At 39.8% G+C, this 15,896-nt stretch overlaps 1 protein-coding gene across 1 annotated transcript in view; it reads right to left on the reverse strand.

Annotated features, from left to right (window-relative positions):
* sec24d (SEC24 homolog D, COPII coat complex component) overlaps positions 1-15,237 on the reverse strand; it is a 15,486-nt gene extending 249 nt beyond the window's left edge. Inside the window, exons 1-21 of the mRNA XM_032499323.1 lie at positions 14,994-15,237; positions 13,737-13,943; positions 13,388-13,490; positions 12,906-13,042; positions 12,371-12,709; positions 11,734-11,855; positions 11,288-11,399; positions 10,775-10,902; positions 8,608-8,746; positions 8,340-8,455; positions 7,370-7,494; positions 4,686-4,877; positions 3,996-4,089; positions 2,728-2,844; positions 2,457-2,627; positions 1,715-1,811; positions 1,481-1,626; positions 1,230-1,368; positions 581-699; positions 236-415; positions 3-120 (exon numbers count right to left, since the gene is read on the reverse strand). Of these exons, the coding sequence (XP_032355214.1) occupies positions 3-120; positions 236-415; positions 581-699; positions 1,230-1,368; positions 1,481-1,626; positions 1,715-1,811; positions 2,457-2,627; positions 2,728-2,844; positions 3,996-4,089; positions 4,686-4,877; positions 7,370-7,494; positions 8,340-8,455; positions 8,608-8,746; positions 10,775-10,902; positions 11,288-11,399; positions 11,734-11,855; positions 12,371-12,709; positions 12,906-13,042; positions 13,388-13,490; positions 13,737-13,887 (2,845 nt within the window). The 5' untranslated portion in view covers positions 13,888-13,943; positions 14,994-15,237. The remainder of the gene's footprint in view (positions 1-2; positions 121-235; positions 416-580; positions 700-1,229; positions 1,369-1,480; positions 1,627-1,714; positions 1,812-2,456; positions 2,628-2,727; positions 2,845-3,995; positions 4,090-4,685; positions 4,878-7,369; positions 7,495-8,339; positions 8,456-8,607; positions 8,747-10,774; positions 10,903-11,287; positions 11,400-11,733; positions 11,856-12,370; positions 12,710-12,905; positions 13,043-13,387; positions 13,491-13,736; positions 13,944-14,993) is intronic.
* Positions 15,238-15,896: the final 659 nt, after the last annotated feature.

Below are 15,896 nucleotides of genomic sequence, written 5' to 3' on the forward strand. Positions count from 1 at the left end.
GCCCAGCCACAGGAACATGGAGTGGCCGTTCTCCAGCAAGAACATGCCAGAGTCTGTGAGACGCTCCTCCGAGCAGCGCACCGGAACAGGCAGAGCCTCGCTGTTGACGTCCATGTTGTGCTAAGAAAAAAACATTTGTAAGATTACAACATTGTCTGGGATTAGATAAATACACACATTCCTTCTATACGCATAATGTACAAAATATTAGCCAAGATTGGAGTTTGTCCCGTACCAGTGGGGTAAGACGTGGGTAGAGCAGCAGCTGTGTCTCCTCCACCCCCATGCCCATGATGGCCAGCCTTTGATGGGCTCTGTCATCAGTTGACAGCTCGGTGCTGCCGACTAAGGGAGCAGTTTTCATAAGGCTGTTTATGTAGACCGGGAACACCTTCATGGCATCTGGCAGGATCAGCTACAGGACACATGGACACAGGCATTAAATCATTTCTGAGAGATGGATGTACTTTAGTTACAGTCACGCAATATATTGTATTACATATGCTATCTACATCTAGGAGTTCTTTGTATCAAAGCCTAAATGCAACCCTTTTGATTCCCGGCGCTGTCCTACACCGACCTGGCTGGCAGCAGAGGGGCTGGCACAGTTCTTCCTGTAACAGGCCAGCATGTGGGCTGTCTGGTTGACCAGGATCTCCCTCACATTCTTTAGAGGCTGGTTCAATATGGCACGGCAAGCTGAGTGGGCATGAGAAAAGGTTGGTCAAAAACAAGAGAGAGGGGGAGAGGAACAGACGGGCCTAACTTTCAGCAAAGGATAAGGTGGGGAGTGAACCACAAAGGATGACTGATGACAAAAATCAGGCAGGGGGACGAGAGAGCGCACAAGGGAGCTGAAGAGTAGTCGGACCAATGAAGAAGGCAACTGAAGGTCAGTAATACAGCTGTAATTAAGGCTCACTATGTGAAGATTACAGAAAGGCTCAGTGTCATCTGTACTTTATGTGAAACATGTGGTCCTCAATCCTCCTTATTTTACTCATAACTCTGAGTATTAGTAGATTCTCCAGTGATGCGTGGGGTAAATTCAACAAAGGTCAGGATGATACTGCAGTTCATCAGCAGGGTACGTGATGGAATGACTCCCTAGTGCAATAATGGACTGCTCATAGATCATGGGAGGAAAACTACATTTTTGGTTTTGCATTTGGCTGTAAGTGCAAACTTTAAACCTAAGTGTGGCTGAGATCTTGGACAGTTAGGCCTACCTGATTTGGAGAAAAAGTTGATGAGTGAGTCGGTCTCACAGCTCTTGTACAGCTCCGACAACTGCAAGCTGCAGTTCAGACTGAGGTTGTGGATGCGGAGACGTCGCTGTCCATTGATGGTGGTGTACAGCAAGGCACACTGGGAAACAGAATCCAAACATAAGTTAGAACCAACATCAGGGGTTTAGCTCCTGACAAAACAGCATACATGGAGATTTTTTTACCTTACACAAGGCAAAAAAGGCCCATACCTGCATGAGTGCCCCTGTCTCCTCACTGAGCGTGTCGTCGTGCTTGAACTCTACGGTTATAGCCTTGTCACAGTCCACAGCTGCCATCTCTACATCTGTGGTGTTGTTCATATGGATGGCACCAAAGAACTCGGTGGCTCTGAAACCTGACAGACGGACATACACAGAAGTGAATATTACTGGGTAACTCCTTGTGATACATCAGTACATACCAAATGCAAAAGCTTTCCTCACCTGTACTTGTACGAACGCGCATGATGGCATCAAATCCAATGTTCTTCCGCACGTCTTTTCTCAGGTCTCTCAGAAAATGCTCCCCATCAGTCTCCACCTGACGACATCCGAGTGCATTGGGTCAGCAGCAAATATTGTATGTGTATAAGCTTTAACCAGAAGATGGCAGTATTGTCTCAATCTGGTCCCACACCAATGACAGTCTCATGTGGCAAGTCATTTTGCCTGATACCATGATTTACTGAAATGTCTGTTTAGGCCAAAGTTAACAATAAATAGAATGTTTGTACCACACTAAATTAGATTATTTTTTAATAAGTAAAACATACTTTACTGTTGTGTGTCACATGCCTACATTGTGCTGTTATATTAAACTTGTTTATTATAGATTTTGTCCATGTGTTTTAAAATGCATTGTACTGCCTGTGTGTGTGTGTGTGTGTGTGTGTGTGTGTGTGTGTGTGTGTGTGATTTCCTAAGCTGGTTGCATCATTCCTATGGGATAGGTCTGTAATAGACTGCGGGTACTGTGCCAAAGTCATTATGTGGATATAACCAGCTTTTAGAAAGATTTAAATGTCTTTGCCTTCTATGCCTTCCTAGTTTAATGGTAAGAAATAAAAACACTATCGATATACTTTAGGTGTGATGCTTGCAGCATCTTTGTGTGTGTTTTCAGTTGCCTGAACATATGATTTACAATAGGTTCAGGCAACTGAAAACACACTGACCAATGTTGTACCTGGAAGTTGTTGTACTTGTAGACGGAGCCTCCAGTGTGCGAGGGCACATCAGCCATGGTTGCTATGTCCATGTACTGGTTGGGAAAGAGGAAGAGATCCACACAGCAGCCCTGTGCCACGCAGTCCTTAGACAGCTGCTCATACACTCCTTTCTGAGGCTGGAACAGAGTCTAAGGAAAACACAGAGAAATGAATTTGGATCAGTAGTAGTAGTAGTTTGGAGTTCAGAATATGCTCTACGATATAGTACGTTCACAACAACATGCTCACTTTCTCCTTTTCAGTGTTAACCAGCTTTTTGTCATCCCTGTTCTTCAGTTTGCCAGGAGCCTCAGCTGTGGGCATGGAAGAGTGGAAGATGAAGAGCTTTCCACTGCATTCTGCTGCCTGGAGGTGAGAGAATAATGAGAGAGAGAAAAATATCTCCAAAAGAAAGTCACACAAAGGTGTGAAGCATGTCCCTCGCTGACGTATTGTTTGTGGCTTAACAGTGAAACCAAGAGGTGCAAAATTCCACTTCTGAAGAGGATCACATTCTTCTAATAATAATAAACTTTATGTACAAAATTCTCCCCTGGGTAGCAAAAACAACAGATAACGACAAGATAAAGATGTAAGCAAAACCCACAATATGAACATGAACAAATAAATGAGTCACAGGCTCTTTGTTGTTGTGTAATGCCACAACTGCTTCCAATTAAAATGTGTGTGTGAACCTTTCCTTTACTCTTCGCCAAAACACTGACCTCATAGTACAGGGAAAGTTTGTGGGACTTGAAAGTAAACTCAAACATATCAGGAAGAAGAAAAAAAAGAAAAAAGAAACTTAGTTGATAGGTTGAGTTCAGAGGTCAGCGCCTGAAACTCAAAACTTCTTGTGGGATTTATCATTTGGTTTACATTTAAATTGATTAACCTTTTTATTAAAAAAACAGTTATGTGTTTTGGTTGCACTACATGTTACTGGAATCATCAGTATTGTGACAAAAAAGAATTATAAAAAAAGAAAAGAAGCCGGTGTGTTGGATTGACAAACACTGGTGCTAAGGAAATGTGGCTTGTCAAACAGGACGCTTCCATCTGTGCTACTGGCGTTTGATCTTTCACTTCCTAAAGACAAAGTCTATAGCATTGTACCACACCCCAGAGCGCCACAGGAAGTCATTCCTGCCTGTGGCCATCAAACTTTATAACTCCTCCCTCTAAGTGTCTGACACACACACACACACACACACACACACTTAGTGAGTTTGAAATTGGACAGTGTTTTCTGTTTTGTGCAATAACACCTGCTACTATTTATTTATTATTACTGTTCACCATTACAACTCCTTAATTATGTCAATACTGTATCATGAAAATTCCTATGTAAATACTGTACATATCAACACTCCTTATATTTCTTTGCTTCTATTTCTACTCTTGCAAGTGAAACAGAATTTCCCTTTGGGGATAAATAAAGTATTTCTGATTCAGCGAGGTTGCAGCAGGCCTCTCGTCTCCCGCTCCATGTTGACAGTTGCCACGCTGTGACTAACCTTGAAGGCCTCCACACCGGCCTGGATGACGGGAACAAAGACGGTTTCACTCTCGTTGGTGTCTGCAAACATATCAGGGATTTGGTCCAGGAGGCTGGAGAGGACAGGGACAGGATCATGTCACATTGTTCTCATTGCCTTGTCAATGTCTAGTTGAAATTTATCCAAGCAAAACACTCATTAATTCCCTATTCTGTTTTTCTTTAAAAACTGAAGCCATGTCAACCCTTATTGCAAACTAAACAGTTTCCCATTTAGTGACAATTTCTGTATTTAACTGAATTAAACTCCAGAGAATTCTTGAGATAAATATGCCCCCCCCCTTCTTCTTCAGCATGGGGCATCCAAGATTCTTATTATTTATATTATGTTACACTTCAACATCATTAGTATTATGGTTACTTACTTTTGGTATATTATTTAACTACATATTATTCAATTTAATTTCATGTCACTTACTTAACTTGCAATGTTTTTCGTACTATGGCCACCTCACTTTACTTTACCTTTTATATAATGCCACTTTACATTCATTCAGTACTTTTTGCACGTTGTCTGTTGTTTGTTTGTTGGTTTGCTTTTTACTGTGGAAAACTGGGAATTTCCCCATTGTGGGATGAATAAAGTATTATCTAATCTAATCCAAGATAAACGGCTATTCCACAAATGACTGAAAATGTTGTGTCTTACTTGTAGATAACAGCCCTCGAGTCCTGATAGTTGACGAGGAAGCCATCAAGCAGCGGGACAAACATCTCCGCTGTGTCCGAAACCACCATCATCTGAGGCTGGGCCAAAGCGCTCTTCACGTTGTAGAAGTGGAGGACCTTGTTGTAGGTGACAAAGCCCACCTTAATGGCAGAGCTCTCCATACCTTCCTCACTGGTGAGAGAGAGAGAGAGAGAGAGAGAACAAGCCTCAGTGAATTCCAGGATGCTTCAAGTAAGTCAGTTGAAATGTTATTGTATACATGTGTTTACAAGAAGCTGTTGTCATCATGCAGTTTTTGCTGATATCCTGCTTTCAGTTCCTTTTGTGTATTTCTACTGCCATAAGGTCCATGTTCTACATAGAGATGGACCGATACCATTTTTTTGCTTCCCGATACAGATTCTGATACCTGAACTTACGCATTAATACGTATTGTTATTAAGTATTATTATTAGGAGTACTGATCCGATACCAGTGTGTCATATATTTTATTATGTTTTAACAGATGTATACTACTATCCCTGTATGGATGTGATATGAACTTTGTTGTCGGTCTGGCTCAGCTTAAACGCTTTGTGAAACATGAAGAAACACAAACAATGAACGCCAGAGAACTTTATTTTATTATCCAGTTTGGCAGTCAGTTATAACAGAAAAACAACATAAACTACTTTAACATAGATTTTCTTTAGGGCTTTATTACGTGGTATTGGATCGGTGCATAAACTGCAGTACTTCCCGAGACCAATACTGTGTTTTAGGCAGTATCGGATGAAATACCGATACTGGTATTGTTATGGGAACATCTCTAGTTCTACAAACTACTAAAGCAAACATGTTGTTACATAAATAACATAATGCACTTAGCACTTTTGTAATGCAAAGGAAACAAAAAACCTGGTTTATCTTTGGTATGGCCAAATCTCTCAAGCACTATTTCACCAAATAAAATGTCCGTTTCCCAACCTGACAAGTATAAACATGTCTCAAGTGGTGATCCAAGGAGAGAGGAAGGAAAAAGCTGCTACAGGTTTAGAAAATCCGAGTAAATGTTGTTGGGTGAAGAAAACGACCAAACCCATTTACTTGTGAGTCATGCCTGCTATTTCATTTTTTTTTCTCTCTTGTTCTCAGTATTACAGTGAAATTGCTCCTAGATTCACACTGTCAGAAAAGAGGGTAACAATTTGTTATCCATGTCTGTATTTTCATTATAGTTTTCTGGGGAGAACAGATACACTGGTGCACTTAAAGGTTAATACAAATTTCTTTGAACCACTATATATAAATATTACTATTTATTATTCATAAAATTAAATTGCATAGTTGCCAAATTTCAGGGTTTTGCAGATGTACCTGACTGTGCAGTGACTGGAAGACTTTCTGTGTTAAGATAATGATCAGTTAGAATGAATGAATTGTGAAAGTGTAACAACTGAGCACCGTCTGTTTTCCCCTTTAATCAGTATTGTACTTTAATTAGTACTTCCCTGGAAACGTTGCAGGAAATTATTAAGAAGTTACTGACCTATAAAAACAGTGTTAACAAAAAATGTCTTTTGACTGTAAGATAAGTGCCACTAAAAGGAATAAAAACATGAAAACCTCTGACACTAACCAGAACACTGTGAATTGGGCTGTGGTGGCTGTCTTGCACCAAAACCATACATCAAAACCTTTTGCCATCATAGTCATTTAAAAGCATTATTTACAGTCATCACCATCTGCAGTTTGTAGGTCTCTCTTCTAAAATGATGCAGACACACTGAGGAACATGTAATAATAAAAAATATGGCTTAAACAATTGCGAAACCCTTTAAAGTATATGTGCCACTGGTCAACTTGGAGCCCACAGCTGTTCTATGAGCATTAGTCACAGGCGCTGTGTTGACCAGTTTATTCTGGTCTTTCTTATACCAGACAGTGATTCAAAAAATAACAGTGATGATTTAAAAAAAGATCTATGTCTACATGTCTGTAGCTTTGCAAATACTGCACAATTTCATAAACTATATAAAAATAAAGGGGTCGTAATGCTTTGATTTAGGGCCTGTAGAAACAAAAGTAAAGCTTCAAACACAGCTGAAGAGTCTTATCTGGAGTACACTTAAGTGTTTTAAGGGTGATGTCATGGCAGCAGACAAATGTTCATATATTGCTGCTGGCACTATTGAAGTGGAGCAAAGAAAATGTTTATTTTAGGAGTAACCAGGTGAAGTACATCATCCTCTCCTCTACGATATATCAAAAAATTCTGGAGTTACCAAACGCTAGTTCTGTCCTTGCCACAGAACCAGCATCTTCTGTAGGACAAAGCTTTTTGTTTTGGCTTCCATTCAGAGATGGGAGCCAGCGCTACAATGTTTTCCATTTCTGGCAGCTCTCCCTAACCGATACCCACCATTTGCAACACTTTATCCAAGAATTTTCAGCTGATGAGAACAAATATATGGCTTGGTGTTTAAGACTTGAGGGAAGTCCTTTTTTGGCAAGGCATATGTTGGATGTGAACTGTATTAGTGGACAATAGTCTCTTGCACTGGGCGCTACAAGTTGGTACTGAAGATGCATAGCACATAATGTAGCAGGTGATACATATTTCATTCCTACCTGTACTGTGTGTGTGTGTGTGTGTGTGTGTGTGTGTGTGTGTGTGTGTGTACCTGGGCAGATTCTCCAGTAGAGTCTTCAGCTCATCACATATCAGTTTGACCAGTCCACTTTTAATGTTGTTATAGGACACGTCAATCATAAAGATGTAGGCGGGAGGATTTGGAGGCTTGTTGTTCTGTGTGAGAAGAAGGCAGCAGGTGTAATAAATCAGTTGCTTTTTTAAATCTTTCCAAGCTAACATGGCTTCACAGGCATGAGGCATAAAATACATAATTTCAAAAGGAAATGAGAAAAATATTCCTTGTGTAAAACTTAAGCTCTTGAATAAACAAAATATCCCCCTTTTCAGTCCTGCATTGTGTAATTTAGATTAGAGAAATTTGTAATCCTACAATATCAACAGAGGAACAAAACCTGGGGCCTACCCTCCTTCCACCTTACTAGTTCTCAAATTCCAGAGATTTGGTTTCCGTTAGTGCTTGCACATAACTTGGAGTAGCTGTGAGGAGAACATGACAGTTATGCATTCCTAAATGGAGGGTTATGGAGTGTGTGTTAAGGGGATTGTCAGAAAGACATTGTTATGTTTCCACAGTTACAACTCATGACAAGACAATCACCTTTTGTTTAATAGCAGCTACAGAGGCTGTTTATTAGTCTTAATAAACAGAGCAAAAGTAGGCCAGTGGAGTGATTCAGCTTTGCCAGCCTACCCTGATGTTCTCAGCAGCCACGGCCTCCATGGGGATATGCACTCAAATGGTATTGCTGTCGTTCTAGTGTCTGCAAAACCACTGAGCTAAACACTGCCTGTCCTGCCTTAGGTTTTGATAATCAACTTATGATAAATAATGTAAAGTGTCCTTCAGAAGAAGCAAGTCTTTCATCTGTGCATTAAATCTGCTGTACACCAGCAAACAATCCCTACATTTAAGTGCTTGTCTCTATTGATCAACTTAATCCACTCTGCATGATGTGTATTTAATAGTAGTCAACAGATCTGAAGTAGTTGTCCTGTACCTTGCAGTACTCCATGGTGGCTACAAACTCGTAGGATCCCAGGGACAGCTCAGGCCTCTCGTACAAGTCCATCCTCCGGCCCATGTGGTCAAGATGTTGGAAATAGAAGACTGGCACTAGGGTAAGACAAATACATCCAATTGATTATAGAACGGTGCACAATGTATTAATGGTTTAAGGTTTACCTCTCCTTTTATTTAAATTAAATAACTTTTATTTTTTATTTCAAAAGTTAACGCAATGTATCTTTTTTGGCATTGTACTGTACCTTCATTGACACAGTTGCAGAAACCGCACTGGTAGCGACGCCCCCCATCGATAAACTGCATGTAGGGACACATGTAGGCCTTGCATCGATTGCAGCGGATTGGGCCTGTCTCACCATGGTTCACAACATATAGTGGAGTCTACACAAAAACACATTATAGTCAAGATTTCAACAGCTGTTCCTAAATTAAATTAGGCCCTCATTTTTTGTTTGGAATCTCTTCCGGATAACTGAAAAGATAAGGATTATGGTTTATTTCTTTTTATTGTAAAATCATTTCCTTTGACGTTTTCTCTGTTTAAGCAATGCAATATGTACTGTGCTTGGACCTTACTCTTGTGCATACTGTAGTATATGTAAATTCTGCTCAGTTTGAAGCATCAATAATTCCATGGCACCCAAATGATACACATTGCACTTTTCATGTAAGAAGAGTTGTCTTACGTGGAATATAAACACTGAGCATGAAGCTGTTTAATATACACACCACAGTACTGCTACTGAGTACCATATGCAGGCCTGCAGATGACAGAGACTGTAGTCTTACACTGTTTATTTAAGACTCCAGGCAGGCTAAATTGAAAACTTCAAATGAACTCAACTAAAATAAAACAGAAGCAAGTAGGTTTATTATTAGACTGGAGACTTCACGTTGGAGAGTGAAAGAGTTTACATTCTCTCAGTGCAGAGAACAAAACAATGCAACTAAGATATAACAAAGCAACTAAGATACAAACTTAGAGCCATGGATATAAAACACACATGTTTTATATCTGTGCTTAGAGCACTGAGTAAGTTTTACTATGTTGGTAAAGTTGTAGTGTGAATATGCTCCATGTTGCAATATAAATCTGAAAGTGCAAAATACTCCAGCTTGATTCCTACTTTCTTCACCATCGGTCTCTGTAGATCTGACATTAGCTAATTAGCTGAAAGCCAGATGAGAGAAAGCGAACATTGCCTAAAAAGGCCAATGGGACAAGGCGAGTGGTGGGGTGAAATAACTACTGCAGGATTCTTGGACCACATATGATCCAAAAGGAGGTCACTAACAGGACAACCTAACTTTTATAATACACAGAGACAACTACAAGTAGAAGTAGATTTGGTGGTTAAATATTCTACTGTCCCAAACTTTAAAAATAAAAGCATATGTACCCATCACTGTCCTACAAGTAAATGCCACAGTAGGAAATCATAAACAAAACCATGTATCTAAATTAAAGGGACTGTACTTGATATTCAGAAACAAGAGGTCTGCCTCCACATGGCTCTCACAGACCGTTCCTCAACTCCTCAAATACCGACGCTTTGTCACGCCCAACGGTGTCTGATACCAACACACAAGGCACTCACATGCACTAACATGCACAGCGAGACCGGCTACCAAAACAAAGAACACTAAATCTCTGATTACTGAATCTCTGATTACAACACACACAGAGGGAGTGGGACTTTATTCTCTGCTCAGGACAGCATTACTCTTCTATATCTTTACACAGAAAAAAAGTTTTTTACTGCTGTATTAATGTTCTGAATATCGAGTGCAGCCCCTTTAAGGCCCAAACTACCTGTAACAGCTAGATTTCAACTAGATATTTTTATTTTTTTATGTGAGACTCAAATGGAAGAATGTAACAATATCCTCCATGAGAAATGCAATAATTTAGTGTTTCTACTGTAGATATTCACATACATGTGTACTTGTAGGTTTAATTAGTCACTCTTGAGATGACAGTGGACAACATTCAACACACTGCAGAATAGAAATACTTTGGTGTGGGATGAATGTTTCCCATATAGAATTTAGGCCCACCCAAGAATTTTTTTTTGTATTGTTGAATTCTTTTTCTTCCTTTCAAAAGTCTACATGGAAATGCAAAAAGTACAGACTGATTGAACATACATGTATAAACATACAGAGTGGGAAAACAATCATGGACACAGTGCTGTATACCACTACTCAAGTGATGGATTCTTTGTGGCCAACCGCCAGAAATAAATTGTCGATCTGAATTTATCATTCCTTGCAAGAGTTGGAATCTATTCAGTCTTTCTCTCTTTTTTGGTTTATTTTAGCAGGTTATGATGTTTTGTTTATATTATTTAAACTTTTGTTTTTAGATGGGGCAACTGGCTTTAGGTCATAAGTAAAACCACAACTTACCTCATTCTTTTGCAAATTGGCAAAGGGCTTAATGATGGAAGCCAGGGGCACTTGGCACTGTTTTGCCAGATCGGCAGTGCAGGGTAGGGAGTAGGTGGTGCAGCGTATGAACCTGGGACTGGCATTGCCTGGGATTAGCAAAAAGAAGAGTCAATGATGTCGATATTATGACAGACCACATTTCTGTTACCACTCTTTGTACAGTACATCTCCTTATTTAATTTAAGATTACCAGGGACAATCAATAATTCAAATTCTCAAAGAAATGTTTACATTTTGAGCAAAAGCCTATAAATCATAAAAGTGCATACCACAAATAACACAGACAAGATTACTGAAAATGCTCAGCATGAAGAAGTACACAAGTACACATAGAACTGTAAAAAAACAAAAAAATGTTTTGATCTTCTTTCCAAAATGAAAGAAACTATAAAAATCACCTACAGTTGCTACAAATTTGCTACAAATGTTTTGAACATGGATAGAGGTATAAATGTTACTATGATGAGTTACCTTGGTCCTGTACTGTGAAGTCGGTGGTAACCAGAGGTGGAACCTGTCCTCTGACATTTGTGCTGTAGACCTTTCCCCCTTGTTTTCCTTGGTCATCCTCAATGACTTGAGTCTAAAGCAGACAAGTTATGCATTACAGTACAATCTGATTCCTTTAGATGTTGTTAGGTAGACAACATGTTACAACGGATACTTCAGATTAACTACATGGCAAACAAATAATGCCATGTTCATCAAGTTTATGTTTGCTTTTGCTTAAGTATATTCCCAAATATGAAATGTGAATACTCAGTGATTTTAACAAAAGAGAATATGCAATTAACTTTTCCAGACAGCTTTTGAAGAATTAATAAGCTGCCGTTTCAAGACAGAAAATTTGGAATGACATATGTGGTGTGTTGGTATGTGAACTTTTGAAGTCTCAGGAGGATTAGTCATCTACTCACTATGCTGGGGATAGAGTCAGGGTCTAGTTTCTTCTGAGGTGGTCCCGCCAGTCCGCCTGGTGCTCCAGGGAAGGCTCCTGGCATGCCTGGCTGTGGCCCACCCATGTTTCCCCCAAACTGACCTGTACATAAACCAGGACATACTGGCTATTAAATTATATTTATTTGCTACAGTGTATAATTATGTGCAGCAGAGATCTATTTTAAAGACTAAATGTAAGCTGTTGAGTAAGTTCTGATTTGACAGCTCCAATACTAGCAATGAAAAAACACGGTTTTGATGTTAATGAAAAGGCTAAAGCTCGATACTTCTTCTGCCAGACTATTCTGTATTACAGAACTTTTTGAACAGACAAAATAGTTATGACACAGAGCAACATCAGACACACTGCATGAAAAGATTAAACATGTTCTGTTGTGAATGTGTTTCTGTTATGGTTTAAAATACTAACTGACCCTCTGTCTGTCAAGCAGGTGATTTCTCTGACCACATGCGTACGCATCACGCATGTATCAGCATCACTACCAGTTAGTAACTGATACAATGTTATGTCAAATAAAATGTAGTATCCCTTTAAGAATACTTCTTTTGACTGGTGTGATCTCAACCTTTTTTGGTTTACAGTGTCACAGTTACCTGCTTGCTGTGGGTATCCTGGTGGACCTGGTGCTCCAGGACCAGGCTGCTGGAAACCTCCGGGGCCTGGAGCAGGTGGCCCAGGGAAGGGTCTACCCATGCCTGTCATAGGTGGGCCTGCCATTGGTTGGCCTGACATCGGTGGGCCTGTCATTGGTTGGCCTGCCAGTTGCATGTTTCCTGGGGGTGACTGTTGTGGAGACATGTGGGGGGACATGTGGGGTGACTGCGGACCTGGAGGCATCTGTGGCTGGCCCATTGCTGAAGGAGGGGGTGTTTGGAAAGGCTGCTGGACTACAGAGCTTCCTGGAGGAGGAGGGCTCTGCATGGAACCTGAGGCTACACAATTGCGGTGAAATAAAGCAATACAATCTGGTGAGTACATACTTGCTGTCTTTTTCTAATCCCTGTCTCATCCTGACTACTGAAATACTATAATCAATAAAGCTGCTCAATTTTGTTTGATATTATTTATGTATGTCACTCGCTGCTGTATGATCTGTAGCAAGAATTAATCAGTAAATCGCAGACTAACCATAGTTGCCGAAGTTCATTGCACTCATCTGATTGGTGAGCTGCTGCGTTGGAGGCGGGGCTGGAGAGGCCATGCTGTTGTATTGGGACTGTAGAGGTTGTCCATAAGAAGCAGAAACAGCTGGTGGAGCAGGATATCTGAGGAATATAAGAACACTTATTAATATACAGCAGGTGCATTGTCACCACATGATGCTCAGTATACTAAAAAGCTTTTTTTTTAACTTGCAGTATACTCTGGCATTTTGCTAACATTGTCTGAATAGATTTGTTGCTTCTAATCTTTGCAGATAAAAAACAAACATTATTTACTTGGGCAACCACAAAGTTTAACAATGAATTGCTAAGAAAAAAATAGTGGTCAATAGTGGTATTCATCTATTTCAACTGCAATACTGCACATTCTTACTCTACTTTTGTTGATTTCAGAGAGAAAATCTGAGATGCAAAACAGTGTTTTCACTGTTTAGTGAAAATTGTTACCTTTGATGATGTGCACCATTCTGATGGCCATTTGGATTGTACTGACCAGACCCTGGGGGTGGAGGCATACCGGCAGCAGAGGAAACTGGTGATTTCATCATACCTGCAGTGAGTAACAGACAGTATATGTGTACAGTATATGTGTATGGTCATCACTGTATCAGAGGTAAATTCATTCTAGATCAAAATCTTTAATACAGTATGCTTGTGCCGCTGGTTGCTACAATTGATCTAATTCAAGAATGGATGAGGTGATCATGCTAGCATGTAAGATTGGACTAAATGAAAGTCTAAATACCATGCATGTTATATGGGAAACAATCCAAATACAAGAGTAGAAGTTCTTTACCTGTTGGTGGAGCAGTGAATGCCTGGGGCGGTCCCCCATAGTGCCCATAGAAGGGCTGTGCAGGACCAGTTCCAAATCCACCTTGGTAGCCCCCCATCCCTGGCTGGGCTTGGGAGTATGGGGGTGCAGCAACATAACCCTGTTGACTCATTTTGACCAAAGGTATGTTACTGTCTTCTCATCCCCGGATTAATGAGTCTTGACAACCTGTTAAGTTGAAACAAGGAAATTTTAAGTTTGCATACATTTAGTGTTTCCACCTATTCTTGACAAATACAAGAAATTTCGTTGTAAATGTAAACAAATAAGAATCGAAAACTTCCTGGGGGCAACCTCCCAATATCTGGACAGTTTGCTTCCACCCTATTGAATCTAAGCCTATTTCTCTTTTACAGCATTTTAAAAAGCCACACCAACAATAACTGATATTTGACCTCATGGAATCATCCACACTCGTGTAACTTAACATGGACTTTTGACATTGCTTTTTGAGAGATAAGGAGCCTTGCCTTGCTAATATTATCTTCAAGTGACGTTACTTGTTCCTTTCTGTACTGTCAGAGCTACTAACTCGCATATTTTGCACAATTCCGGAAATATAAATATTCATATATGCCGGCGGTAAAAGGCCATTTAAAGAACACTTGCAGTCAACTGCACCTTTCCACAATAAAAGTTAAAAAAGCCATGGGCCTGTAGACCTTTTCAGGGTGTCAACAAGTTGAACTTTGGCACAGCTGGGTCAACAAAAAAAATAACAGCTGCGTACTGACATCGCCACGAAAACTCTTTATTCCTACATAATTAATCGATATAACACATTGGAGCCGAACATAAAGCATAAAGAACAACAAAATGACCGTGGTTAATTGTTCAGTTCAATAGTTACCGTGTCTGCCACTTCCGAGAATTGCCACGTCAAAGACCCGAGCATCCCTACATTCCTCCAATTCGCATCCAGTTGAACGGACACACACTTTGTCCTCTGTGTAGTACGTTAGTACCACTGACTATAACATGCAACACCTTATCGAAAGAGCGCATTAACCTGACAGCACAGCACCTCGTCCAGTGATGATTAGCTACATATTGATAGAAAACATCTTGCTAGCTACGCGGAAATTACTATAAAGTTTTTCTTTGCACTAGAAGCGCATTCATTTTGAACATTTAAATACCTTGAAATAAAGGATTATCGAGATAGAATTACACATGTGTATGGACTACATGTGTAAGTATTGTCGTGATAGTGTTTACCTGAATAGTAGGCAGAGTCCTCTTTACTGTATATTGCCCTCAGTGGAAGCAGAGTGCCACGTCAAACTCTACCAACGCGCCGGTCGCTACGTTGGTAACGCAACGAAATCCACAAACTACAAAGAGGAAAAGACTCGAAGTTTCCGGTTTTAAATTTCAAAATAAAATATATAGCTAATTAAGAATAAACGTTCTTATACGACATTAAAGACGGAAACATACTTTTCGTTTCTTAAACTTAGTTTTTTACAGGTTAGTAAAACAATTTGGACGTTCTGTAAAACGAAATGTTTTTCAAACGTTCCGTTTTTCTTTTATATTGAAAAGTAAACCGTTGAACTTCTGGCTTTGGTCGATGTGTTTTCAGGAGTCGGCGTGTCTAGTGGTGTACGCATGCGTGAAAGAGAGGGACCCCATACACGTCAGCACCAGCTTTATACAGTCCATGGTCAGCACACTGGATGCATGCGTTCATCATCATCTGAACACGGAGAACAGCTGAATAAAAAGTACACCCTAGCGAGACTAAATTTTAACATATAGATGATTACAACTAAAGAATATAATTTTAATTTTCGTAAATGTATTAATTAAGCAAATGATGGATCAAAACATAAAAAGAATCAGAAATCACAAACGGTTTATTGTCTGGCTTGCTCATGCAAGGGATTTGACACGGTGATGATTTCGTGAATAACAGTGAACACTGCAAAAGTAGTAAATAAAATAAGAACAATTACGATAGAACATCATATAATGGTGTAACGTGTTTTATGTCTGTCACAAATTGTGGAGTAATTTACATTCTATTAACACAAAAAATACAGTGTTGTTTTTTTAAGTCTATGATAGGCTACACTCATATTTGTGGCAGTCTTTGATTAGATCAGCCCATAGTGCAAG

Source organism: Etheostoma spectabile, chromosome 19 (assembly GCF_008692095.1).
Source record: "Etheostoma spectabile isolate EspeVRDwgs_2016 chromosome 19, UIUC_Espe_1.0, whole genome shotgun sequence".
In the NCBI taxonomy this organism is placed as follows: Eukaryota; Metazoa; Chordata; class Actinopteri; order Perciformes; family Percidae; genus Etheostoma; species Etheostoma spectabile.